Here is a 27,103-nt window from a genome sequence, read left to right on the forward strand (position 1 = left end):
CTCATTCACACAAATGTAAATGTTTGTCACACAAATATTTATGTGCACAAGTAAGTACACATAGATTTTGACATACAGGCAGACCAACTGTGGCATCACAAACTCCTTTAGGGTGTTATGCCTGCTCTCTACATGATTTGTCAGTCATAACATGTAGCTTTTTTTTTTTAAAACTTACCCATCATATCCTCCCCCCTCTTGTTAACTCTTGTCTCTCCTAGAAAAAATGCTTCAGCGTTATGGCAGCCTGTCTGGGAAGCTCCATATGATTGAGCTGGAGAAGGACCCTGCGGCTCACGGCCTGGGAATCAGCCTCTCAGGGAACAAGGATGGTTCCAGGGCCCGCATGAGTGTCCACGTGGCAGATATAGACCCTCAAGGGCCTGCTGGTTTAGATGGGAGGATACGGGTTGGAGACGAGCTCCTGGAGGTAAGGAGGGAAGTGAATGGGAACAGTCAGGGACAATCAGTCAGGAGGGTTGAGTTTAACAGATGGGAGAGTTTTTAGGGGGGCGAGAAGGGTCGGAGTCCTAGAGAGAGACAAAATATCAGAGTCAAAATTGAGAGCAGCAGAAAGAGAGCAGTGGGTTGTGGGTAGGAGGCATGGATGAGTAGAAATCTTTGAGTGCCGGCACTGTAGATTTATCAGACAAATTACCATTTGAAGGATGGTTGGTGCTGGGCTGGATACTCGCAATGAGCAACCGTGTCATAAAGATGATAAGGAAAATTGAGGTAGAGGAAAGGCTGACAGCTGAGAGGGGGGAAGGGAGTCAGAAGAAGATGGCAGCAAGACAGATTCATGTGGAGGAGGATGGGATAAAGGAAAATATTGCTGAGGAGTGCACAACATGATTTTTCTTCCAGATCAACGGTCAGATCTTATACGGCCGGAGTCACCAAAATGCCTCCACAATCATCAATAACACTCCGTCTAAAGTCAAGATTATTCTCATCAGGTAACACGCTGAGTGATTTTCTTGCGTTGCCTTTTCTCCCAAACTTTAACTTAATAGAATATAGGTGTTTGATCACCAGCTTAGGAAAAACACCAGATTTGGTTTTATTTTACTAGGAATAAAGCAGCTCCGGGTCAAACGACACAAGGATCCACAACAGAATGCGAAGACACAGACTCTGCAGAGCTTGGAGGATTATCGGGAAACATGCAGCACATCATCCTACCTCAGGTGCAAAACCTTGAGTAAATCTTGGCATTAACCATTGTCATGCTTCCAGCTACACATTTCTAACAGCTCAAGCAAACCGGTTGAGTGATGACAGACTCTTACTGTAGCAAAATACAGCCTTAATGCTCGAGGAAATACAATGACCTTACATCATTGTAATATGATATTAGTTATTTGCTTAACTAACTCATGGTTTAAAAACGGGGGCGGCTGTGGCTCAGTTGGTAGAGTGGTCACCCACCGATTGGAAGGTTGGTGGTTCAATCCCTGACCATACATGTCGAAGTATACTTGGGCAAGATACTAAACCCCAAATGGCTCCCAATGCTGCGTTCATCGCTGTGTGAATGAATTCCCAACGGTAACAGGTGGCACCGTTTAGGGTAGCCTCTGCCCCCAGTATGAATGTGAGTATGAATGGGTGAATGAGCGAAGTCTGTAGTGTAATGCGCTTTGAGTAGTTGCAAAGCGATTAGAAAAACACGATATAAATGCAGGTCCATTTACCATTTAAAGTAAGAGTTTGTTTTCTTTTTTCAAATCTGCATCCAGGATCACGTAGATCTTGGCCTTTGCCTGTCAGAGGGGGAGTCCAAGGAAGGACCGGTGGTCAGGTCCCTGATCCAACACGGCACTGCCAGTAAGGTGTGAAATCACCAGTAGCATCATCATCACTATAGAATTGGCTGGTACATTTGAAAATGGCAATTACTTATAGTTATCATGGTGACAACACATGTCAATGGGGCTATCAAGCATATTGGCAGCTCTATAGACAGACGGCTAGCTAGTTAGCTAGCTAGCACTTTTGTCTCCTCTCCTCCTGGCAAAGTAGTCTCCTAAGGGCATTGGCCTCACTGTCATCAGTGTAGCAAGCTAGTTAGCTAATGAGCGGAAGGCTAGTTACTTAGTTAGCAAGCTAGCTTGCTAATTCCCATCATACCCATCAAAAAGAACATGAGCCGTACAAATCTGTTACCTATCTGGCGATAGCAAAATGTTTTCCCATGCTGTGACAAGAGTGTGTAGATTAAGACGTTATATTTTACTCATAGGCGGCTGGTTTTGCATCCTGCTCCACTGCTTATTTGGTCATTACTCCAAAACTTCACCTCAGTGTGTCCATGACTTGTTACAAGTTGGTTAATTATACAAATAAATAATAAATTATACTAGCTACTGTTGTAATGGTAAGGGTAGATTACTAAGGCGAGGATATCTTCAAACGCACAAACTGGGACACCTAAGGGTATGCACGTTAATGCACATGCACATATATGGGCCTATGCACGCACCACAGGCATTTTCATCAGGACATGATAAACCTGTGTCAGCACCATAGGTCAGCACTGAATTTAATGATCTCAATCCACAATATGATTTGACTTTCAATTTTAAGGTTGCAAATTCACTGTTCACTTTTTTTTTCAGCACTGATTATTACATTGTTAGACTATCATGTCTAGATTTGTAAAGATTAACAGAGTGGTTTTAGTCCCTGACAACTGTCATTTACATTTACATTTTCTTCTTTTTGACTCGGTGTCAAGTGTGATGTTATAGCCATATTTTTGTGTCCAAAAATACATTTTAAAAACAACCTGCTTTTTTAACTCAAAGATTATTATCTTTATACAAAAGAGTTGGGATGTTGTCTAAAACATACAAAAATAAAATAAAAAATAAAAACCAATTGTTTTTATTATTCAATTGTGACTTATTCAATTAAACATTGCATGAAGAAAATATATTTTGTGTTCAAACTGATAAATTGTTAACTTTTTATATACACTGAATTCTGAATTTGATACATTCTGTTTTTGTTTATTTATTTACAGCACACAGGTTGCACATAATTTCATCAGATTTTAGCATTTATCAAGCCTCACTGGCCTGACTGTAACTTTGGCAATCATTAATCTATCAAAGAAAAAGGTGCAAATGAGCACCATGTTACTGCAGCTGTAAACTATAATGTGACGGCTCCATGCTCTTTATATTTCTTGTAATATTTAAACTGTAGTAACCTTGAGGTGATGCTTGCCATGTTTTAAAATGATGTCGTCATGTACTAATAAGCTTTCATGTAGGGCCCCAGGCAACAGTTATTTGTCCAGAGGGTGTATTTGATTTTTAATCTCATTTCCTTTCCATCCTTCTGTTGCATATGCTTTCATACATATTTTGCTTATCTTCCATTTTTTATTCATGGTTTTGTCTGGGTGTAGGACGGCAGAATAAAGGTTGGAGACAGAATCATAGCGGTGGGTGATGAACCTGTGGCAGGACTGTCAGTTGACAAGGTACACACACACACACACACACACACACACACACACACAAGGTCAAGCTGATTGAATGATTTATGACTTGCCTGTCTTCTCTGTATTCAGGTGTCCAGTTTGATTCTCAAACATCGGGTCACTGTCAAACTCTCCATCATCCGCTCCAAGACTCTCTCCTCCTCTTCTTCTCTACCTCTCTCGACATCTGTTTCCTACTCTGGCTCTCTCTCTCCTGCTGTTCTTCCTGTCTCCTCCTCTTCATCACTCAGCCCCATGCAGATCTCTCCCACTGAGGAGTCTGATTGGCCAGGATCGGCACCCACAACCTCTGACCCACTGAACAGCCCAGTCATGGCTGGAAGGGAAACACACATAGAGTTTAGCAAAGGAAATGTAGGCCTGGGACTCAGCATTGTAGGAGGATGTGACACTCTGCTGGTGAGAGCAGCCAATAACGCATATAAATTATAACTTTAACAATCCTTAATAATATTTACCTCACTAAATTAGGCAGTATTGGTTTGTGTAGATTTTCTTTACAATGCAATGCATCTGAACAGGCATTGTCAATGATAAATTGTGCTGGATTGGATGGTGTTTTCTGTTATTTTCCACCAGGGGGCAGTAATAATCCATGAAGTAAATGCTGGAGGAGCAGCACAGAGAGATGGAAGGCTGCAGGCTGGAGACCAGATATTAGAGGTATTTAGTATACACACTAACATGCCATAATCAATTCACTTGACTGAACAGTGACAGGTTTTAGTGTTCATCCAAATATGTTGTGGTTGGATGGCATTCCATTAAAGTTATATCATAACACGTATAGCAAAAAAAAACAAAAAACTTCAAATTTAAAATTGTATCTTTATTTGATTACTTTCCAGTGAATGCTATGTATCTCCACTTTCTTATACTGTTAGAAAATATTATAAATGTTAAATCTATAATGTCTTTGTTTACACGGTCACTGATAAAGCTGGAATAATTTTGTTTCATTTTGTTTAATGTTTCCTTATGATGTGTTTGGAAGAGATTGATAAATACAGTTTTGAGAAGTATATACGCTTTATCTGTCAATAATAAATTGTCACAATTATTTCATGGATAGAGTTTAACTTTTTTTTTTTTTTTACAGCATTATGGGCCAGTTTTAACCTTCAGTCCCTTGGCAAAATGTGACATAATATTGTTGTATTAAAACCTTTATACAGTCTATGATTAAAACCCGCCTGCTTAGGTAGGGGAAGGGTTAGGGTTACACAAAAAAAGTGTTTTAACCAAAAGCTTATAACAGGTCAAAATGAAATTGAAAGGTAAGATATTGTACTGTCTGCAGATGTGCTTGTTTATTAAATTAAATTAAATATATTAAATTTAAAATATTAAATTAAATTAGCTGAAACATAACCTTACCTACATCATGCTTTTAAGAGGTACAGAAATAAAACAATGTGGTGGTGAAATGACAATGGTTCTTATGGTCCAAAGCAATAACAAGCGTGTAGATTCAAGCCGTGGCCCTCAATGTAGCCATTAATAATAATAATAATAATAATAACGGGCTCCTTGTCATTAGTTGCGGTAAAATTCAAGTTGCTGTTCGTGATATATAAATATAATTATTCCTGGCTTACACCTCTCTCACTTCCCCCCAGGTAAACGGTATTGACCTGCGACAGGCCACTCACGATGAGGCCATTGGCGTGCTGCGACTCACCACGCAGCGTGTTCAGCTGTGCGTCTTCAGGCACCAGGAGGCCTACAGGGAGGAGGACCTGTGGGACGTCTTCAGCCTAGAGCTGAGGCCCCGTCCTGGAGAGGGAATGGGGTTCATCACCGTGGGGAAGAGGTCCAGTATAGTCATAATGTTGTTTTAAATATGAGGAACATCATCATGAAGTTATTTTGTATCTTCACGTTTATGCATGTCTGACCAAATTTTACTCTATTGTTGGTTAAATGACATGGAACATTTTAGTTTAAATTCTAGATGCTGCTAGAGGCAGCCTGGGTCCTGCAAGGCTAGTTTTACTATTAGATAAAAGTTTGGAAAGCAAACAGCAAGAAAATACCAGGCAACTGTAAGCCAAACTAATGAAAGAAGTTGATAGTGACATCAGCAAACAGTGTGACGTCTTCATATACACATATGCATGTAAAGAAGTCAAATAGGCGAGATATAAAGGCAGTGCATTGCAGAATAATGCCACTCATGGACTGGTTATAAGACAATGGGCCCCTGGGCACATACATGAAGAAAAACACTGTAGTAATTTTATATCTGTTTTTAGTTTAATTTATTTTTGTATTTATTTCTTGTCTGTGGTTGTTTTTTTTCCCTTTTTGTAGTTGTTGCTCTTTGTAGTCCTTTTGAGTCTCTTTTTAGTTGTTTTGTGACCCGTTTTAGTTGTTTTGTGTCTCTGTGGTCGTTTGGCCCTTTAAAAAGTCGTATTGAGTCTCTTTGAGGCTGTTTGGCATCTCTTTGTAGTTTTAGTTTCTTTTTGCTAATTTTGAGTCTCTACCTGGTTGGTACCTGTCTCTTTGAGTGCCAGGTGTGGCCCCTGACACTTTGTGCCCAGTTGGTCTGTTCAATAATCAATCAATGATGCCACATAATGAAAAAAGCAAGTGATTCAACAAATGTATGGGAAGCTGTTTCTTACCTCAAATTTAACCAGAATCCACTTTTTGTTAGAAGATTGAATTGACTTGATTCATTAGTCAGTTAACATTTGCACTTTCCATCAGGGCAGAATTGCTTGAAGTTTGCTTGAAGAAATGTTTTTATAGTCAACAATAATTGGACTTAAGCAGGAAGAGTTCATGTTAATGTTTCTGTCAAAAAGAACATTTTTCAATATTCCATCACTTAAATTCTATGTGCATGTATTGATAAACCTCTGAACCCTGAAAGTTGTTTTGGGTGGATATGTTAGTTTAACTTAACCACAGACTTCTTAAGACCTCTTAAGGTAAACTAATTGCTATTCTTCATTTTTAAATCGAAAAACAGACTTTGAAACTCGGTTCATCTGCCTTCATTTGATAAGGACATAACAAATAAAAAATTCATAATCAAATTCATATTTCAGTTTATTTTTCTTTTAGATGTAGTGCCAGGTGGTATTTACTTTTATAGACTTTTGAAGATGATTTCTTTCAAGGTATTTTTGAAAAAGACGTGCAGTTATTTTTGCTCTTTTATTAATTGGCACATCTCAAAGAGTAAGAAAGAATTATTCAACACACTTTAGAGTCTTCAAATGTTTTGTCAAGGGTTTATATAAAAATGAAATGTCTTTGGTGATAACTGTAAAAGTAAACTTCCTTTAAGTGTCAGGAAAGGAGAGTGCTGATGACTTTTGAATTCTTTACCCAGTTAAAGGTCAGGGACTTTGTAGCAGCATGGATCAGTTAAAAAAAATTGTGATAGATACATAATTTGCACAATCAAGTGTGACATTATGCTAAACAGCAGGCTTACAGGTCATATAATTCAGTCCATAAGCGTGGAACAGACACAGTTTTTGACCTCTGTTTTCTTTCAACAGTAATGACACGGGCATCTTTGTGTCAGATATCATCAGAGGAGGCGTAGCGGATTCAGATGGCAGGTTGTTGCCAGGTGATCAGATCCTGTCAATCAACGGGGAGGACGTCCGTGCAGCATCGCAGGAACATGCACTCAAGCTCCTACAGGTCGGATACAGTCACACATAGACATACAAAGTGTAAAAAGGCATTAGTGGTATGGTTATACTTTTTTTTAGTTTACAGATTAATCATCTAATGTAAGATATGTATCACTTTTGTTCTCAGAGTTGCAGCGGATCAGTCCATCTGGAGGTGGCTCGTTTTAAAGCTGGGATGCAGTACCCACAGCAGAGCCAGGTAAGCTGCCTGTGTCTAATCCACGACAGACTATCAAAGAAAAATAAACATATATGATGTTATACGGTGTTGAATTGACCTTTTTCTTTTATTTAGCTATGATTTTACAGAGTCAAGACGAAATAATCTCAGTAACTTTAATGTTGTCTGTAGCTCAGCTGTTACTCTTTTGCACTATTTTAACAGTAGCACTTTGTGAACCTAGGAGTACTTTAAGTTATGTTTTATCCAGAGCGAAGAGTCCGACTGTTCCACCCTTACCCCCTCAAGTGGATGTGATGTTACCTTCGGCCACCAGAGGGAGACAGATAACAAGACAGAAAGCTTCTGTGAGTTGTCCTTGTCTTGTGAAAGCATCTATTTGCTATATATACTGTCCCACTTTACTTTGAGTGCAAACATGGTTGTTAGCATCTTCAAGCTCATTATGCAAACAAATATCTCCTTCTCAAGACTGAAGACTTTTATGTTTGCCGCTGCCTTTTAGTAAATCAAATGATTATTCTTACACTGCACCATAACTTCATTCTAGTATTTTATTATTGCCATTCTATTTTAGCTTGTTTTTATGCTCCATTCTCTTGGCTCTTTAGCAACTGTTTTAAATTGTATTTAAATGTCCTTTAATGGTGTGTTTCTCTTGCACTTTGATGTTTCTTGTGAAGAACTTTGAATTACCTTCTTGCTGAAATGCGCCATATAAATAAACTTGCCCTGCCTTTCCCCTCCCACAGCATTTGAAGAGTACCCAGACACCAGGAAAGTAATATTAGAAAAGGTAAGGCATAATAATAAATTGTTGTTGTTATTAATGGGCCTATACTGTCTTGGAGACACTGGCTTTCAATGTTTTTCTGTATATTTTCTGAAAGTCTGCATTTTATTGTGAACACTGAGAGCTTTTGTTCTTTTTTTTTCAAACGAGGAACTCCAAAATATATATATATATACATGTTGTCTTCTTACCTGGCTGTACACGAGTCTCACATAAGATTAGGTGTTTATCTCTGCCATGTGATTCATCAGTATTGTCTAACTATCTGTGTGTGTGTGTGTGTGTGTGTGTGTGTGTGTGTTTCACCACAGGGTCCATGTGACTCCCTGGGTATCAGTGTAGCAGGAGGAGTGGGCAGTCCCCATGACAACGTACCTCTTTTTATTGCTGCCATGGATACCAATGGACTGGCTGCCAAAACGCAGCAATTACAGGTGGGGAGCGCCGATGTATATGTGCCTGTGTGTGTATTATGCATTCATCAACAACGCTGTGGGGACAGAGCTGTTATTGTCGTGACGCACCTCCACCTCCTGATAAAAAGTCTGTCCCCACAAGGATTAAAGGGACAAAGTCAAGAATATATTTTTTCCCTCATACCTGTAGGTTCTACTTATCAATCTTTGTTGTTTGCTGTGAGTTGCAGAGTGTTGGAGATATCAGAAGTAGAGGTGTCTGCCATCTCTTGAATATAATGGAACTAGATGGCACTCAGCTTGTGGTGCTCAAAGTGCCAGAAAATACATTTGAAGATGTCAACAGCAGTGTCTCTGAGCACCACAAGAAAAGTGTCCTGTAGTTTCATTATATTGGAATAAATCTCTCTATTAGAAGACATCTCTTCATCTAATGTCTAATTCTCCTTGCAACTAATCATTTAAATGAAATTACTCTGTTATTTATGTCTGCTTTGAGGCATATTTATCAGTCTGCAGAATCAGATTCAGATCAATGTTTCAACAATGCTGTCTTTGTCCAGTTAAATATCTATGTAACACCTTATTAGACATACTGTGCAAAACACAAAATGTATAGTATAGACAATAAAGATAATAATGATGAAATACATTCATTCTATTTAGAGGCCATCCCAATTGTAGATTTGGATAAGTAGCCTACTGAAAGCCCCAAATAGAAAGAAGGGTCTTTATAAATTCTTACAAAGGGAAAAAAAAGGTTGGTCTAATTTGGGTATTTCTCCAGGGAATGACTGTTTCGTAAGTCAATAAAAATGCCCTCGCAAATAGAGAAGTACAATTTTGTATGTGTCAATCAGACAGGAGACAGGATTCTCAGTATCAATGATGTGTCCATGGAGGGAATGACTCATGTCCAAGCTGGAGTCCTGCTGAAGAAAGCCAGCGGAACCATCAGTCTGCAGGTAATGTCACCGAGAGACATACAGTGATTAATGTGTAATGCCTGCGAGGCAGTAAAAGTTGCAATAATGTCAGCAAGTTTTTGTTCAATGAACCATCACCAACTTTCTCTAGGTCATTATTACTTTAATACAACTCACCTAGACATAATTAAGTACATAAGAACAGTCTTCAACAAGGACTTAAAAATAGATTGTTTCAGTCTACCGCTCATTAGCAGTATTTTGCATGTGAACACTATACTGCAATTTTAAGACAATGGCGTGTCTGGCACTGATCTCACACTGTTTGTCTTCATGTTAATAAGCCTCTGCAAAGATTTTTGTGTAAGAGAGAAAAAGAGGTATTTGCAAGGAGCTGGATTTCAGTCGTTTCTGACAGGAACATTGTGTATAAAAAGAAAAAATATCAAGAGATTTTGTCTTACTCCGTTGTATTAATACTAGGGCAGACATGATGGTGATAGTACAGCAGCAGGAGATCAGATTAGGTGCGTTTGTGTGTGTATTTAGGTGGCAGCGGGGTCTGGTGGGTGCAGCACAAAGGACAACAATAATGTGCATGTGCGGGCGACAGGCCAGCCCAGCAGCCTGCCCTGCTCTCACAACAACCTCTGGTAAGTATCAGTTTCCTGACAGTCTCCTGTTGGTGTACTTTATGAGCATACTTTGGCTCCCCCCTGGTTTATTCACAGAATAAGGACAAAGGCAGACCCTGGGTCCCCTTACACTAATGAGAAAGCCACTGTGTGAGAAGCATTGTGCTTTTAGACAGAATCAACTGTCATTGACATTGTACATTATATTTTTTTTATTTTCTTTGTCTAAATTGGTTGTTTCAATTTAAGTCAATGCCAAAGGCCAATTTTCTATGTTGTTTATAACATTGTGATACATGTTTTTTGGCAGCTTGTGAAACTCAATAATACATTTAAAGAAACTGTAAAACTTATGGTAAATTAAATTTTCATCAAGTAAATGACAATTTATTTTAAAAAGCGATTACACGATCGCCCATAAAGTTGGATTCAAATATTTTTCACCTCCTTCCACAAAATGATTGTGACAATGTGATCTATTATTGACAGATAAAGTGTATATCTCCTCAAAACTTTAATAATCAATTTCTTCCAAACATTAACAATTAACAGAGGACTGTGTCTGAAAACAAAATTATTCCGACTTTATGGGCGACCTTGCAGCCTGAATTTACTGTATTTCTTGCAGAAGAAAGTTGACAGAGGGTGAGAAACTGTGCATTTAAAGTTCTGAAAAACAAAACTCTTCTGGGATTCATCACATTTACTTACAGTACATTAAACATTCACCTCTTTTATCACACATTTTCTGTCCTAGCGAGATGGGATACGTTTACACACACACACACACACACACACACACACACACATGGCCAGCAACACACCTCCTCTGTTGTGCATCTTATTCCCGCAGTGCTCGCACATATAAGACCATCACTCTGGAGAGAGGCTCCTCAGGCCTGGGCTTCAGCATCGTAGGAGGGTTCAGCAGTCCTCATGGAGACCTGCCGATCTACATCAAAACTGTCTTCAACAAGGTGAGAGAACGTCCTCCAGGGAGAAATCTTTCATGGGGGTCCTGGTCCAGGATCATGGTAGTATGGTGTTCAATTATACTGGCGGTGTAAAGTCTAGTTTATACTGTACAGTAAGAGACAAGCACACAAATGGTGGAAAAACTGCAAAAAGCTTAAGGTCAAGAGCTGGTGAGTGTGTCCCTAATATAAATATACTGTAGCCAGAGGTGGAAAGTAACTAAGTACACATATTCAAGTACTAACTTTAAAGTAGTTGTGATTTTCTTCACTATTTCAATTTTATTCTACTCCTCCACAGTTCAAAGGTTAATATTGCACTTTCTACTACATCAAATTTGTCTTCAAGCTAATAATTTTGTTAATTCTGTCTAGCTTGCTAACATACAATCCCATATTGATTTCCTCATTTATTTTGAATTGCCACAAGGGTACGCCCACTTATTTCATTTGAAAACCCTTAGCCTGTCTCCATGGTCGAAGGATGAGCATTTAGATAGATACAGTCATGATAAAATGATTAGACCATTGTTTTCTTTTTCGTTTTATTTTATTTTATTTTATGCCTGGTACAACTAAAGTTACAATTGTTTGGATATAATATATAATATAATGATACAAACAAAAATAGCTCACAAGAGTTTAATTTAAGAGTTGATATCTAGCAGTTTTCCGTGGTTTTCTTGATAATAACCAAAATCATTATCAAGAAAACTATGGAAAATGGCTAGATATCAGCTCTTAAATTAAACTCTTATGAGCTACAAATGTACCTTTAGTTGTACCAGGCATTAAAATGAACAAGAAATTGAAGAAAACTGGTGAAAAAAGGGTGGTCTAATATTTTTTTTCCATGACTTTATATTGTACACACATTGTGTTGTATCAATGTGGGAAAAAAGTAATTCCAGTATGTTTTAGTGCCATTTTAGGAGTTGAAACATATTTAGACGATTTTAAGGATTTTATTTTATTTTATTGGATGAATTGGAATTATTTTGCCAAGATAATCTTGACATTAAATCCGTCCCATGACACACTTCTAACAGAGTATTTGTACACTTTACTGTGTTACTAATTTTAGTTAAGTAAAATATTTTAATACTTCTTCCACCACAGGCTGTAACTTAAGAAACTATCATGAACTGTTTCACATTGGTTAAATGCTTTACACTCATTAATTGTACAGTAATAATGCTATTGTTATTCCATAATCCAGTATCATTTAAAACACTAAGATTAGTTTTTACAATATGGTGCTGTCTATTTGTAATGAACAGCTTATGCTCTGTGCATGTTGAAAGACAAGTCTTTGTACTCTGCAGGGGGCGGCCATAGAGGACGGCAGGCTGAAACGTGGAGATCAGATCATTGCTGTGAATGGACATTGTCTGGAGGGAGTGACTCACGCTGAAGCTGTGGATATCCTGAAGAAGACCAAGGGGACCGTAGTCCTAACGGTACTCTCATGAGACATTGTGTGCTATTGACAATATGTCTCTGCAAAGTAGTTGATAAAATAATGTAGCTGCCTCCCGTAGCACTGCCTCGCACAGACCTAAGAAGCTGAAAGTCCACATAGTCATAGTTTTGTTTAAAATCATAAGAAGAACAATACCGTTTGTGTACATTAATCTAAATTTTATATAGGGAAGCTACCTCTAACTGCAGCTGGGTTAATAACCACACTTTTTCCAATATAAACTCATATACCTGTTAGTTATTATGAGAACTAATGTTTTTTTGTTATATGAAACTTCATATTCCTATCATAAGACTCTGTATTCACACAAACAGAGGACATATTTTAAAGGGGACATATTCTGCTCATTTTCAAGTTCATATTTGCATCATGGATTTCTACTGGAACACGTCCACAGGCTTTAATGTTAAAAAATGATGTTGTTTTTATCATACTGTCTGTCTAGAAAATACCTGTATTCTACCTCTGTCTGAAACGCTCCGTATTATCACCTGTCTCTTTAAGACACTCCTTAAAAAGCCCAGCCTGCCCTGATTGGCTCGCAGCTAAAATATACACACATTTTGAAAGTAGTGTTGGCTTTGGCTAGAAAGGATCCATGTTGTGTAAAACTCTCACATGAGTTAGGCCTGGGGAGCGTGATTAGTTAAAATTAGGGTATGATTATAAAGGTAGGCCAATCAGAGGCAGAGTGGGGCGGCACATGTTCTGAGTTGCTCCAATTACAACAAGAACATGACATCATATTTACAGATCCTTAAGCAATAACTGTAGCTCTCAAGTGGTGGGTGGAGGTTCTCAGATTCTCAGGGGGTTGGGGGGGTGGGTGGGGCTAATGAGCCTGGATGTGACATAGGAAGGAGAGTCAAAGACCCCGTTTACACTTGGTTTTAAAAAACACCTTTGGTGATCGGATCACAAGTGGTCAGTGTTAAATACAAGTGTAAACAGGGTCCAAGATGCATTGTGATCGGATCACTCAAACCATTGCCCAGGTGGTCTAGAACCCATTTAACAAAATATATAACGGACCATCCTGATGCGTACGCAACAAGTTACAGGAAAATACGTCATCAATGCAGGCCGTGTGGGCCGTCGTTTTGATGACAGTGACAGTGCGCCAAACAGTCGTAAAAATGGAGAGGAGCACTGATGTACTTCATGTCCATTTCGAGGGTATTGCTAGCAAGATAGCAACTATTGACCTGAGTTGTTGTTGTTGTTATCTGACGTAATAAATGTGCAATTTCACCTCCTAGTGGAAGTGGCGTAGGTAGTAACGAAATCAGAACACAAGTGTCAGTGTAAGCGGTGATGTGTCTCATCTGTCCAATTGTAAGCTGATCGCCCAAGGCCCATTTTAAAACCAAGTCTTAACACAGCCTAAATGGCTTGTTGAATTCCATTTTTTTTTTCATCCAGGCAGCCCACAAAAAAACAGTTTGGGTTGTCTTATTTCACAGTTTATGGATTTGTGGGCACTCCAGATACCAGAATTTATACGCACAAGCACTGAAAAAGTGAGTTTTTCATGATACGTCCCCTTTAAAGTTACCTTAGATTCGATGCTCATAGAAACAAAAGCAAGCAAAGTGTATATTTAATAAGCCAATACAGCAGTGTCCCAACTGATGAAGATATATTGTGTCGTAGTTATCCCATCCATGTATTTATAATATAGTTATGCAATGATATGCATCATTGCCCATGTAAACACACTCATGAATAAATTACCATCCCAAAATCTCTGAATCTGCCGACCGTGCATATGAATGCAGTAGAAGCATCTCTCAAGAAGACACAATGTCACACGTATTTACTCCTTCTGCTCATTCAGAGTTAACTACTGTGATGAACTCCTAAGGCCCAAAACATGCCAAGTGCTTCTGCCAATCTTTTGTATGGCAATAAGGTTGTAGGACAGACTGTTTTACTTTTATTCCTCATTCTCATACTCATTAAAAGTTTGTCATGGTTGCTTGAATAATCAATGTACTTTACATATCTTTAATACTTTAAATATCAGCGATTATGTGCGATTTATTTGAAGATTTATTATTTATTACTGTTTTCATAATCTATGACTTGATCAGCTGTATTTTAGAAAGTATTGTTATAGTGCAATGTACAATCTTTATTTAGAAAGCTTGTATTTGTTTTATATGAATTTATTTATACTGTGATATTTGTTTTCTTCACTCAGTCATTCATTTTTTTTGTCACTAGTCCTCAGAGCCACTGTACATGTGTGTTTGGGATTGTGTAACATTGTATAACTGAATAGAATGTAATTGATCTTATTAAATGTTTATTTGTTAGAGTTTTGTATGCAAAACTTTGTATAGTATTGTTCTGTGTACTCACTTCCTGATTTACCTCTGTGTTTACTGTCTTAGTCAAACAATCACCTTAAGTATGGTCGTATTTTAATAAGGGATGACAACAACACAAAAATCTTCCTTGATGCTTTGTGATGTCTCTCTGGGATAATACTGAGTAGGATAAGCTGGTGGATATCACATTGTTTGACTTTCAAATCCCACAGATGCAGACCAGAAAGAAAATAAGTATTTTTGAGACAAATCTGAGATTCCTGAACTGTTAAACGAGGACGTCTGTGCCTGCAGTCACATTTTTAAGGATAGATGCAAGAATTTTTTTGCATTTTTTGCATATCTTTGCATCTATTTTCAAACCAGTGTATTGGATTTTGCCTTGGGGGTGTTTTATTGTCTTGGTTATGCTCTTTGTCTCTCTCACTTGCTCTTTCTTTCCATCTTTGTCAAACATGAATACATATTCAGGATCACTCAGGTTTAGTCAAGTGTGTGTCACGCAGTATATCATGGAATGACAGGGCAGCACTAAATCACACACTGAGAGTGACAACAGGAGAAGCAGTGGTGGGAGAGGTACTCAAATGACATTTTCTACTAAAAAATGTGGTTTTCTTATGTTTAAGCTCCCTGAAACCTCTGACCTTGATTATACTGGCTTGTATCTGTGTAAACTTTGTCGCTAGAGAGAGTTTTTTCCCTCTACTAAAGTCGGAGATGCACAAATTATGGTCCCATTTAAAGTAAAATAGACAATAAATGAGGGTATAATTTAGAGCACATCTACAGCCTTGTAATTGACAGTTACTTAGAACTTAAGTGTAGTTAAGTGTACGTGTTGGTCGCTTTGAAATGTCTTGTTCTAAACAACACTAATTTACCACCCATTCTAAAGAGGACGTTTCTTCTTAAGACCCACTGAAGCAGTTTTCACGAAGATCTTGACATTCACCGAAGTTTTCTTATTTGGATTTTGTTCTTCTGAGGCAAGTACCACAGAAATGAACCCCGGGCCTCTGGAGTAAGAGTTCAGCCTCAGTCCTTAGGGAACACAGTCTTTCTCCAGTCTGACACCCACAATATTTTTCTGAGGCTTATGCTCAGGTACCTCTCCTGGTAGGGAGTACGTCCCATGAACAAAAGATGAGATTCTACAGTGAGTTCAGTAGTTCAGGCACAAAACCCTTTTTTTGTGTGTGTGGTTTTAAGTTGGTTTTAAGAAGCTATTTCTTCTTAAGAACAGTTGGTGAGTGAGGCCTATTGACTGCTGACTCCTCCCTCGACCAATAGGGGTCGCAGTTCTCCAACCACTACGTTAGCTAAGGCATTTCCGGCAGTTGGCTAAGCTAAAAACACCTAACTTTGTTACCTTAATTAGTTTGTGGCAGGTGCTGTTGGTCTGCGCAGAACACTGAACATCAGAGAACATCATGCTTTTCATTTCTTGCCCATGGATGTACAGTAGACGTTACAGTCTAGTGTTTAATCTTATCCATGACACACAGTGTCAGAGATGCATTCATACAAACAAAGCCAAAGAACAAAAGTTATCATCTTTAACTGGTGGAAATAACCCCTGCTGCTGCTTCTTGCTTCCTGTTGTGGAAGTCCCAGATATGTTGGAAAACCAAACTCATTCACGTCTGTATTAATAATACCATCTGGAGTACACAAATCTTAGCAAAATTCATCATTTTCTTCAGGAACTGCGTCTGGATGACTGCTAATTGGCTACAGAGGTAAGTACCCCAAGTTTTGAAGTGGCTTAATTGCAATTAACTGACCAGGGTGCGACGTGATAAAGCTGCATAAAAAGTCTGATATATACTTATACAGGTCTGGATGTCGGATCGACCAGGGCAATGCTGATGCTTTTCTAGGTTTAGTTAGTTAGTTTTACTTTTAATGTGGGAAAACAGTGTTAGCTAAATGTTTATCTTAGCAGGGTATTTTTCATATGCTTTTAAACATATCTGAGAGAGACTTTAAGTAAAAGAGTAGAAATGCAATACAAAATCAACCTAAAGCACCAGACGTACAAGAGGACATTATGCAGAATGGCCTATTTAGGAGTAATGCATTTTATAGCCTATTATTGGTTCATAATTATTGATGCAGTCTTTACTGTTGGTGCTGGTGATGGCGAAGCTTGTAATTACTTTATAATTTTAAATACCAGTGGTTGGTTTAGTAATTAATTACCCCTCCCCAAAATTATTATAATTAACTATTGACTTGTTAATTAGCTGCAAAATCAATGAGGTCGAGTAAAAAATACAATATCTGCTTCTGAATTGTAGTGCAGTAGTAGAAAATATTAAAGTGAAGAACCCTAAAATTGTACTTCAGTGCAGTACTTGAGTAAATACACTTAGTTACTTTCCACTGCTGAGGAGAGGATGGTTAGTTTGAGAAGAACAACACAGCATAGGAAGTTAAAGCAATGAGTTGAAAGTTAGGACAAAGATGTTTTCAACCTGAGCCGCAGAAACGCCAAGGGAGAGTAAACCTGTGCCATTTTTTTGCAAATGCACAGAACTTTCACTTTAATTACTGGAGTTACTGGTGACAACCTGACAAACAATACATTTGCACACAAATGTCTCATTTAGGAAAAAGGAGGCATCTAGGGAGATCCTTCCTGGAGCCTCTGCATTAATCAAAGCCATCTGTTCACATTGCAAGCTTTATTGAAACCCAGCCATCGCAGTCTGGTTTATCCTTCTCCAGATGAACAATTGCCTTGCCTACAGGCTGGCGTGAAGAGGGTTTTAAGATAGAAAAACGGCTAAATGCTTTTTGCACATTTAACCGGGATGTTTCCAACATTATAATGGTTCTTCTTTCTTGTAAGATAAAACTCTTATATCTAGTACTTGTTTGGCATCTTAGAAACAAATCTACATATTTATTAATACTGTATTTTTATCATGAGAGCTTCAAAGGATTTCCATACACTCTTGTGGGACTTGCAGGGGGCAGATGCATTGACATCTCCCTTTCTTCTTTTTCATTAAGCAAGAAAACTGATCTGCTGGTTTTCACAAGCAGGCTCAGATTCCCTTTCCCTCAAACATTTATGAGGAATATGCCAGCAGGCCACAGGCAACGGGACCTTTTCCACCGCATAGCCCTTCTTACCCTCTTTTCCTTCATGTGTAAAACCTACAGTTGGGTCTATCCACTGTGGCTGCAAAACTGTAATGCATTTTTGTGCAGCTGAAAATAATAGGACTTCCATGAGAGCATACTTGACATGAAAGGCACTAATGATCCTCTCTCTCGGGAGGGTAGCAGTGGCCAAATGATTGTTCTGTGTGTGACTGTCACATCTACCCATATTAATAAATCCCCAGAATTGTCTTTTTGCTGTCAGTGTAACCTGCTGGTACAGAGGGAACAGCCAACTGATGGAGGATCCAAAAAATATCTTCCTCTTTCCCATCCATTCCCATGGGATTCTTTTTCAAGATACCAGCATGCACTGCAAAAATGCCATTCCTAAGCAATTTAGTCCACTGCTGAGTCTTACAATCTTGCTCTCCTTAAGATAAAAATATCCCATCAGGGAGATTTACTATAGCCACTGTATATACTGTAGGTCCACAGTAGTTCCAGTAAATTACAGTTATAAATTTAGATGCCACTTCTTCCACATCATTTCCCAATATAAGTCTAGGTTGTCACATGCAAATGAGCTGAACTAATGGGAAATTTGGTGCAGAGAGGCATGGTTGCTTATGTCATGCCCTTTTATTCAGTGGCATAGCCTGAAGCAAGAAATAATTAGACACTGTCATGCAGTTATAGCTGACATGCCGCATCATCTGGTTATGAGTTTTAAAACCGCTGAAAATGTTCCCATTAATTTTGATATGTTCCCTTTGTTCGACTCATTCAGTGTAAAATTATTAATTTGTTTATAACAAAAACAGTTATATGTCTCAAAATGTCTCTACATGTTGGTCTAATTGCTATTTTCTAAGATCGTTCTCTACTTCACGACTGTTAAATTGTTTTATTTTACTCAATGACATACTAAAATTAGTCTTCAGAAAGTATATCATAGCTTGAAAATGGTCAAAGGGTTTAAGATACTAATTTAAAAAAACGAACATGCTAAGAAAGAAATTCTGAGGACATGACCTCTCTGTCCTTAATGGTAGAAGATTTGAACAACATGTAATTGTTCATTCTGAGGGCTTGCCTGTAATTACACAGCAACTGTACAATTGTAAAAATTGAAGAACAAAATTTAACTGAACCGTGTTGAACACAAGGGAACCTCTGACCCTCCCCCTCTTTTTTAAATTAGTGTGGACAGGTATATAGCAGCCTCTGTATGATGTTGTTTTAGGTAATTAATACATAAAACATAAATAGTTTATCTATTGATATTTACATATGGAGGTTTCACAAGTATAAGATCATATAGCTTGTTATTGAAGCGGTTGTCATAGCTCATGTTTTCCTTTTCTTACCTTATTCCCTTCATGTAGCAAGAAATGTTGCTCTTCATCTGTCATTTACTAGGTAAATATATGACTAATGATTTTTTGGCATACATTAAATTGAATCATCTTATACAGTGGCAGTAATTTGTGTCATCCACATGGGGGCAGTGTGAGTGCTGTTATAGAGACATGGACATTTGCATGGACTTGATCTGACTCATCTGTTAGACGCAGCATTACATCTAACTGGTTTGCTGGTTAGCCTCAGGCTTCAGACAAGCAAAATTGTGCCTGCAGCAAAGGCCTCTAGTACTTTATGAGGACCTGTCTGTGGTCTGTGCATACAGTACAGCATGTCACTCACACAGTACTGGCCAAGATTAAATGCAGAATGAATGGAGTAGAAGCATCAACCCTGGTATGATGGTTTCCATTCATCTTACAGATAGATGAACTTTGTCTGCAGGAATATATTTGCAACACTTGGAGAAGAAAAGAGAGGCCAGTATGGAGAAGAATCAGACACCTATATTGTCTACCAACAGCACTTCGCCTATTCATTAAAAGCTGAGCTGCTCCAGGCAGTCTGACCTCTTGACTGCAGCCTGATCTTTTCTGCTATATGTGTCTGACAAAAGATCCGCCGACTCTGCCAGCCCTACAATTTATAACAAATACATTGGCGCATACACACGGACTCTGGGTTCAAAACCAGTTCAACTTTATTAGAAGAAGTAGGGGAATAAAAAAAAAACACAATTGCATTAAAATGTTAAGGCCTCTCTTGAAAGGCGTGGATTTAGACAACAGACTGTGATTTGGCCAACCTCCGGTCATCCTCTGAGTAGCGTCGGAAAGTCTCTCCCAGCAGTGGCTCCAGGGCCTCAGCTGAGCGGTAGGACCGGGAGCGCACGGCACAGGCTATGACGCCCCCCACCACTGCCACCACCAGCACCGCCGCAACAATGGCTATGGTGATGATCTCAGACAGGGTGTAGGCACGAGCTATGGAAAAAGAGATTCATGTTATGACGGATTATTCTGCTTTGTTGATGTGTATGTGCATGTGTGTGTGTGCCCCCATTACCTGGCCACTGGACCTCATAGGAGTATCCCAGGTTTTCTGGGGCAGAGACAAACATCTCAGCATTGGTGACAGGAGGCCAAAAAGGCACCATGTTGAATCTCCGGTTGTGCCCAATAGGAGCATTCTCCTCAGGGTAAACTACTTCACCTGAAGGATGAGATAAATAGGTTCATCTGTCTGCTCTTCCTTCTGAGTGAGTTTCTGTATCTAGTTCAGTGTGCGTGTACCTGGTTGGTGCCTGCTGAGCCACTCATCGAAGATTGCATCGGTGAATGTGTGCAGCAGGACAAAGATGGGATCATTGGGCGAGAGGTGTGTCTGTCCGCCTGTACCGTTGAGGAAAAGGTGGGCCAAGTTGTGGAGACTCCGGACCACTGGGTCGTACATCCCCTGGGGAGCGCTGTATCCTATAAACGACAGAGCCAATAAATGGAAGCTTGGATTTACCAAAATTGGAAACAACAAATGCTCTGTTGGTGCTAACCATATGTGCAATTGAATGGAGGGTCCAGTGTGTGTGTGTGTGGGGGGGGGTTCTTCAGTAGTTCTGTAGTTTAAAAAAGTGCTCTCACCCAAGAGTTTGGCATTTTGGCCTTTTCCATCTTGGTTTTGTTTGAAATTAACATGCGCAATATGGACATGGAAGTTCAATCAAATACGGTAATTTTCTCATAAACTTTCATACAATCACACTTCTTTTTGCAACCAGTGGATTCTCCCCCTGCTGGCCTTTAGGAAGAATGCACATTTAAGGCGCTTGGCTTCACTTTTTATGGCTTTACGCTTTAGACCCAAAGACTTTCCGCTTGGACTCAATCTGGATATCCCGCATTGGTTGATTGGAGGGTGTTAAATGTTAAGTGCTGCTTTATTTCTGACCCATGACACATAATTGCACACCTTCAATGGTGTTCCTGAAGCTCTCGGAGGAGGTGGAGTAGTAAGGTGGAGTGTCAAAGGCGTTGAGCTCCAGACAGTCCAACACATCCTGGGGCTGTGGCAGCCTCTGCACCATGGGCCGTGCCACGTTTCCCGCTGGGTTCCTCCTGATGGGACTGGATTCTGTGCCTGGGTGATAAGGACAAAAGCCCAACATTAGAGATAATATTATCCACCTCAAGTTTGGTGTGGTTCCCTCTACACGCAGACTAAACATAACTTGAACAAAGACAGTTATAGTTTTTTGGTTAGTACGGATTGAGGCTAGTGGTCCCCACAGAAATGCAAAGAAAGATGATTAGAAACGTTGTCTTATTGAACTACTTTCTAATTCTATGTGGGAGACTAGACTAGTTTGATCAGTCCTAAACATGACAGCATGTCAGTTTTCTTTTTTAATTATTCACCAAAAGTCAACAGTAGGGAGTGGGAGCTCTGTGACTGAACAGAGGCTTTTTCCCTCCTTCTCGCATTCATGATCTCTTTCTTTCTTTCTTTCCTTTCTTTTGTGCTTTTTTCCCCGCACATACACAAACACACACGCACATAAACAGAAGGCTACATAACTGAGTTGTCTGTCTGTTTGAAGATTATTCCCTCAGATCAAAGGAACCAGTAGACTGCTAGATTCCTGTCTTCTACAAGCACATGCACAAATGAGGCAACCCCCCTAACCCATTTAAGGAGATGTTGCTTGTTGACGCAGGAAATACCAGGCCTGTCATGACTCTCTAAGGGGATTAATGAGACAGATTGCTCACACGTTGGCCACTCACATGTTCTACCTGTTACCGAATTCCCTCTGCTTTTTTCTTATACATATGCGATTGTTCAAAAAGACCCACCGCCCTTCATGTGTTTGTAGTGGAGCACTATGCTAATAAAGGATTGACATTTTTCTATTATTCCACAACACCAGAGCAAGAAAAAGGAGTATTATTCAGATGCATTTGAAAACTAAAGCAAACGTATTGGTTTAGGATTGTAATCTGGTGCCAGTGTGGAATTAGACTCAATCCCTGCAAATCTGATCACATAAAGTCTGGCGTATTACAGTGTTACACAGAGTTGCCTTATTCTAGTCTAAACCACCTGACGTATTGGGAATTAACACTTGAAAACTGTATGTTCTGAAGTCTGCCCTAAATACATTAGGCTCACTGAATAAAAAAAAATCCAGTGTTGTAAGATGCGTTACTTCGGGTTCACACAGCAACTCAGAAGTTGTTTAACAAGTCAAGTAGTTTCAAACAAACTGTAGTAATAGCAGGCAATATCGAATGCGGCACAACAGCTGTGAAGTATTATTTATAGCAGCTTATGTTCTACATGCTCTCTTTATGAGCTCTTTGCCCTCTTTTCTGATGCAGCTGAGACTACGCTGTATATCAACACTGTTCCCTTGCACAGTGCTGTTTGTGGGAGTGTGTGTCCTTACTGTTGCAGATGGTGCCCAAAGTGTCGTAGTCTTCCACACTCTCACAGATGACCCTCCACTGGGAGAACACAGAGTTGGGGCTGATGGAGTTCATGTCGAAGGAGCTCCTGGCTCCGAACAGGTCGTCGGTGCAGATGTCACACTCACTGCCTCCGATGGCAAAGTTCCAGTAGGGCAGTGCGAAAGTTAGGTCACCCAGCATGTCCTAGAAAGTGTTCATTGATGGATCAATAGATATATTTGCAGATTATGAGGCAATGGGCACAGGCATGCAAAAGTCTCTTTGTAGTCATTTTGTGTCTTTTTTGGTGATAGGTTTTTTGCCCATTGTGTCTTTTTTGGTTCTTCCAGTCATTTTGCCATTCAACGCGGTCAGAACATTTTGGGCCCCTTGGCCGGTTTAGTAATCCATCCATGTCCGCATGTTAGGGTTAGGCTGGTGTAAACATTTTCAAACTGGTTTAATATGAATAATAAAATCTCTAGGTTTCACTCTTGACTCAGCAGCTGTTTGACGAGTGGAGTGACTCCAATCCAATTGGTGGCAGTAATGATGGAGTATTGGTTTGCCAAACGACAATAAACAGAAGAGCAAGAGGGAGGCAAAAAAGAGATAATCGATCACAGATAGCGTTGTTCTCCCACAAGGATAAAAATATAACAAAAAATGCTAAAATGTGTCGCCAGACGTACTTTGACAGCCATAAATATAGGCTGGCAACACGCCGAGGTAGCCTGTGTGGAAACAGTGTAAATACTAATTGGATTAGGTGCCTTGATGGCGTCAACACAGATTGCTGATGTAGGCGGCCTTTTTAATTTGCCGGAACTTGTCATAATGACAAATGTTAGTACAGCAGGTTGGCATGAAATAAAACTGGTTTAAACGTGTACACTGCACTGGATCAGCATAACCGGAAATTGATCCAAATCTATCCCACTCTAGAATTCTGAATGAACTAATGCATTTAATAAGTATGTATAATTCTATTTTACCTCTGTCTTTCCTCCTCCCTCCCTCCCTCCCTCCCTCCCTCCCCTTTTTTCCTCCAGAATAGCTTCCCGCTCTATCTCCATCACTTCAAATCCCCACACTCTTTCCTTCCTCCTCCCATCTTCACTTCCTTCATCACTCCATCAGCCCAAAAGTCCCCTCTCCTTCCCCTTTTCCTTTTTCACTACCCCCCTCTTTCTCCCTCCATTCCTTCCCTTTTCTCACCTGCATGTCTCTCTCCAGTTGCAGCAGATGAAAACGGTGCCAGGTGACAAAACCGGGGCCCTCATGGGAGAAGTCTACGCCTCCAAAGCTGGTCTGGCCCGGCCCCAGGTATGTTTTACTGACAGAGTAGTAGTGGCTCCAAACAAAATAGTTGTAAATGGTGATGTTCTCAAACTGCGGGGTGTTGCCATCAGGCCCAAGCACCTCCTGGTACCTACAGAAGAGAGAAACAGCAGGATAAATGTCACCTTGTGTTTTTTCAAACATGCTGCTCTCAGACTCTCCTCATTTTTCAATGCAGAAACATTGAACGTCTCTTATTGATTGATTTGGTGCGGGAGATATATGCTTTTAGTTGAAGTACAAGACACTGCATTTAAACCTCCTTTCTGTGTGTAGCTGCCAAGATAGATTTGGCTTCAAATATGAGGCCTGTAGCTGAGATCCTGGGCGTGCCCATTAATACAGAGGAAATTTAATTTTTTTATTAAGAGGTTAAAAGGGCTCTCCTACCTGCAGCTGAGAATTGCTTCAAAAATTAATCTACTTTAATCCTCAACTGACTTGGAAGGAGGTTATTCACAGATTAATGTACTGTTACTTAGAAGATTATGAATCCCTTTACTCCTGCCTAAACTGATCATTTGCGCTTCCACCTGCAGCTTAAACAGAAAGCTGCAATGAGACATTTTCTGATTTTACTGATAATTTTTAAAACACAGCATGGGTTCACCCATAGCTATATTACTGAGCTTTCAACTGCCAGACACAGCTAGAATAAGCCTGCGGGTCTTTGGGCAAGTCTTGATACAAGACCAAAGACTGGCTGGATAAAGCTCAATCTCCCTTTTTAAATTACTTCATTAGATCAAATTTAAAGGGACAGTGAACCCAAAATCAAAAATACATATTTTCAATCTTATCTGTAGTTCTATTTATCAATCTAGATTGCATTTGTGTGAGTAGTGGAGTGTTTAGGATATCGGCCATAGAGATGTCGGCCTTCTCTTGAATATAATGCAGCTCTTTTTTTAAATGAAAAAAAAACTCAACAGCAATGCACCTCCAGCACTCAGAAACTCCCCAAAACAATCTAGACTGATAAATACAACTACAGGAAAAAATTAGATCTTGGGGTAAAGTGTCCCTTTAAAAATATCCTTTGCATTATTTTTCTCATAGGCCCGTACAGAATGATTGGAATAATGCAATATATTAGCTTGTGTATTTACCGCCGTGTGCAGATGACCAGGTCAGGGTGGACAGTTCTCTTGGCTTGGTCCAAAGCATTCACAAATGCCCGCTTGTCAGCTGCGCTCATCTGCATGATATTCCTCCTCACTGGGTCGGGGTTAATGTGGCGGAGGAAGAGCGGAGAGGAAGGCAGGAAGGGAGAGGATACGGAGTTGTTGAGGTGTGGGAGGAACAAAAGGAAGAGAGGAAGAAAGAAAAAAGTTATGAAAAATTAAGATAGACATCGCCTATCCCTAACAATAAATGTTTCCCTCATTCTCTTCACTGATGCGTTTTCCTACATCTCTGAGGCCCACTGAGATCATAAAGTGTGCAGTCAGATATAGGCAATGAATTTTTAGGTTGCAAATGCTGAGTTTAGACAGCTTCCATTCTCTTACCCACAGAGATCCTCTGATCGCAGTTTGGCCCCGTCAACCCGTGTCGACATCGCCCACAGTTGTAGCCGCTGAAATTCCCATTACACTGGCAAGTGCGGTTGAAAAATCTAATCGGCCACCTCTCTCTGTCATCACGCCCAGCGTAAGGGTACTGGGGTCCGTGGCGCCGGTTATCTGCTGCGATGGCCACACACTGCCCTCTCCCTGTGCTGGAGCCACACTCATCCCCCGCCGCTCCAGTAGGGGACGGGCAGCACTGGCCGCTTTGCAGCCCAGCGGGGGTGACACACTCCCGGGGGAATTGTGCTAGCGTTAGGGTGGCACACAGGGTCACCACCAGGAGACCCACTCTCCACATGCTACCAAAATACAGAGAGGAGAAAGGTGTATTTAAGGTGCATGTAGTGAGTTAGATGGGAGGAATAAAGTAGGTTAGGAGTTTTAGAAGCACAAAGAGAGTAGACACGTTTAACACGTTGAGAAATGTTTTTCATCCATCCATCTTTTTCTAAACCACTTATCGTGTTCATGGTTCTAAGGGCCCATGTCTATCCCAGCACACATTTGGTAAGATGAAGACGAAAAAATTCAATACACTGCAGACATGCACTTCAATTAAGCTCAAGAACAACTCACTTGGTTTGTGTTCTCTTGTTAAAGCCAATTGTCTTAACATTATTCTGAAACTTCACTTCTTACACGCCCCTGCAGGCAGTGCGAGTCATTATTCATAATTCACAAAGCCATTAGCTTTCAACTCTTACAAGTTCAGAAATGCTTTCAACAACAGACGGCAAGAGATGATTTGCTACAACCTTTTTTGTAGTTAGATTTGCTTGTCTTTTGAAGCTTGTTGATTAGGAATGAATGAAGGAGTGACTAATAGTTTGGCAGGAGCAATTATTTTTCAACAAAACAGTGATGATAACAACCACTGAAGAAAAGTTAGCAGTTTAAAAAAACACAAAAAAAAAACTTTGACAAAAGGGTTTTACATGTTGCGCTTATGACTGAATGCACGACTCCACAATCCACAATACTCAGCCAGCGCAACATGGGCTGTTGTGTGGCAATCTGTTGTATATCCTCATCTAAGTTTTCATTATTTAATTTTGCCAACGGCTTAATTTTACAATAGACCCATACCCACTCTCAGTTTGTTAACTGTGCGGAAGCAATCCTTCACACTGTTAGGTTTTAAAACATATTGTATTTTACAGTTTATTATGTGAAAAAGCATCAGTGTAATGTGTTTCCCCTACCTCTGACTATGCATGCTGCTCCTCTGTTTCTGCAGAACTGAAGCCCCCCAAGAGTCAGCCCATCTCCCTCTCCTGGCTTAAATAGCTATTGAGCGCATGACCGGACCTCTCTGGAGCTAAGCACATACACACATACAGTACACACACACTCACACA

At 39.8% G+C, this 27,103-nt stretch overlaps 2 protein-coding genes across 3 annotated transcripts in view; one reads left to right on the plus strand and one right to left on the minus strand.

Annotated features, from left to right (window-relative positions):
* The window catches only part of si:dkey-92j12.5 (multiple PDZ domain protein), a 45,656-nt gene extending 32,426 nt beyond the window's left edge, over window positions 1-13,230 (plus strand). Inside the window, exons 28-44 of the mRNA XM_059336653.1 lie at window positions 222-430; window positions 868-959; window positions 1,076-1,190; window positions 1,743-1,835; window positions 3,419-3,493; window positions 3,584-3,913; window positions 4,094-4,177; window positions 5,134-5,327; window positions 7,030-7,177; window positions 7,298-7,369; window positions 7,602-7,698; window positions 8,104-8,147; window positions 8,456-8,578; window positions 9,421-9,525; window positions 10,036-10,139; window positions 10,975-11,098; window positions 12,421-13,230. Of these exons, the coding sequence (XP_059192636.1) occupies window positions 222-430; window positions 868-959; window positions 1,076-1,190; window positions 1,743-1,835; window positions 3,419-3,493; window positions 3,584-3,913; window positions 4,094-4,177; window positions 5,134-5,327; window positions 7,030-7,177; window positions 7,298-7,369; window positions 7,602-7,698; window positions 8,104-8,147; window positions 8,456-8,578; window positions 9,421-9,525; window positions 10,036-10,139; window positions 10,975-11,098; window positions 12,421-12,567 (2,156 nt within the window). The 3' untranslated portion in view covers window positions 12,568-13,230. The remainder of the gene's footprint in view (window positions 1-221; window positions 431-867; window positions 960-1,075; window positions 1,191-1,742; window positions 1,836-3,418; window positions 3,494-3,583; window positions 3,914-4,093; window positions 4,178-5,133; window positions 5,328-7,029; window positions 7,178-7,297; window positions 7,370-7,601; window positions 7,699-8,103; window positions 8,148-8,455; window positions 8,579-9,420; window positions 9,526-10,035; window positions 10,140-10,974; window positions 11,099-12,420) is intronic.
* Window positions 13,231-20,159: 6,929 nt separating this feature from the next.
* Window positions 20,160-26,961, minus strand: tyrp1b (tyrosinase-related protein 1b). Of its 2 annotated transcripts, XM_059329458.1 has the most exons (9): window positions 26,948-26,961; window positions 25,686-26,044; window positions 25,284-25,392; window positions 24,052-24,265; window positions 22,833-23,037; window positions 21,356-21,523; window positions 20,683-20,862; window positions 20,456-20,602; window positions 20,160-20,373 (listed from the first exon to the last, which is right to left on the minus strand). In XM_059329458.1, exons 1-9 carry the CDS (start codon window positions 26,959-26,961, stop codon window positions 20,168-20,170), a joined length of 1,602 nt encoding a protein of 533 aa, XP_059185441.1. In that variant the 3' UTR covers window positions 20,160-20,167. The 2 variants fall into 2 exon arrangements, with proteins under 2 accessions (XP_059185441.1, XP_059185432.1); XM_059329449.1 differs by lacking the exon at window positions 26,948-26,961 and having other exon boundaries at window positions 20,456-20,596; window positions 20,677-20,862; window positions 25,686-26,043.
* Between the last annotated feature and the right edge of the window lie 142 nt (window positions 26,962-27,103).

This window comes from Centropristis striata, chromosome 1 (assembly GCF_030273125.1).
Source record: "Centropristis striata isolate RG_2023a ecotype Rhode Island chromosome 1, C.striata_1.0, whole genome shotgun sequence".
In the NCBI taxonomy this organism is placed as follows: Eukaryota; Metazoa; Chordata; class Actinopteri; order Perciformes; family Serranidae; genus Centropristis; species Centropristis striata.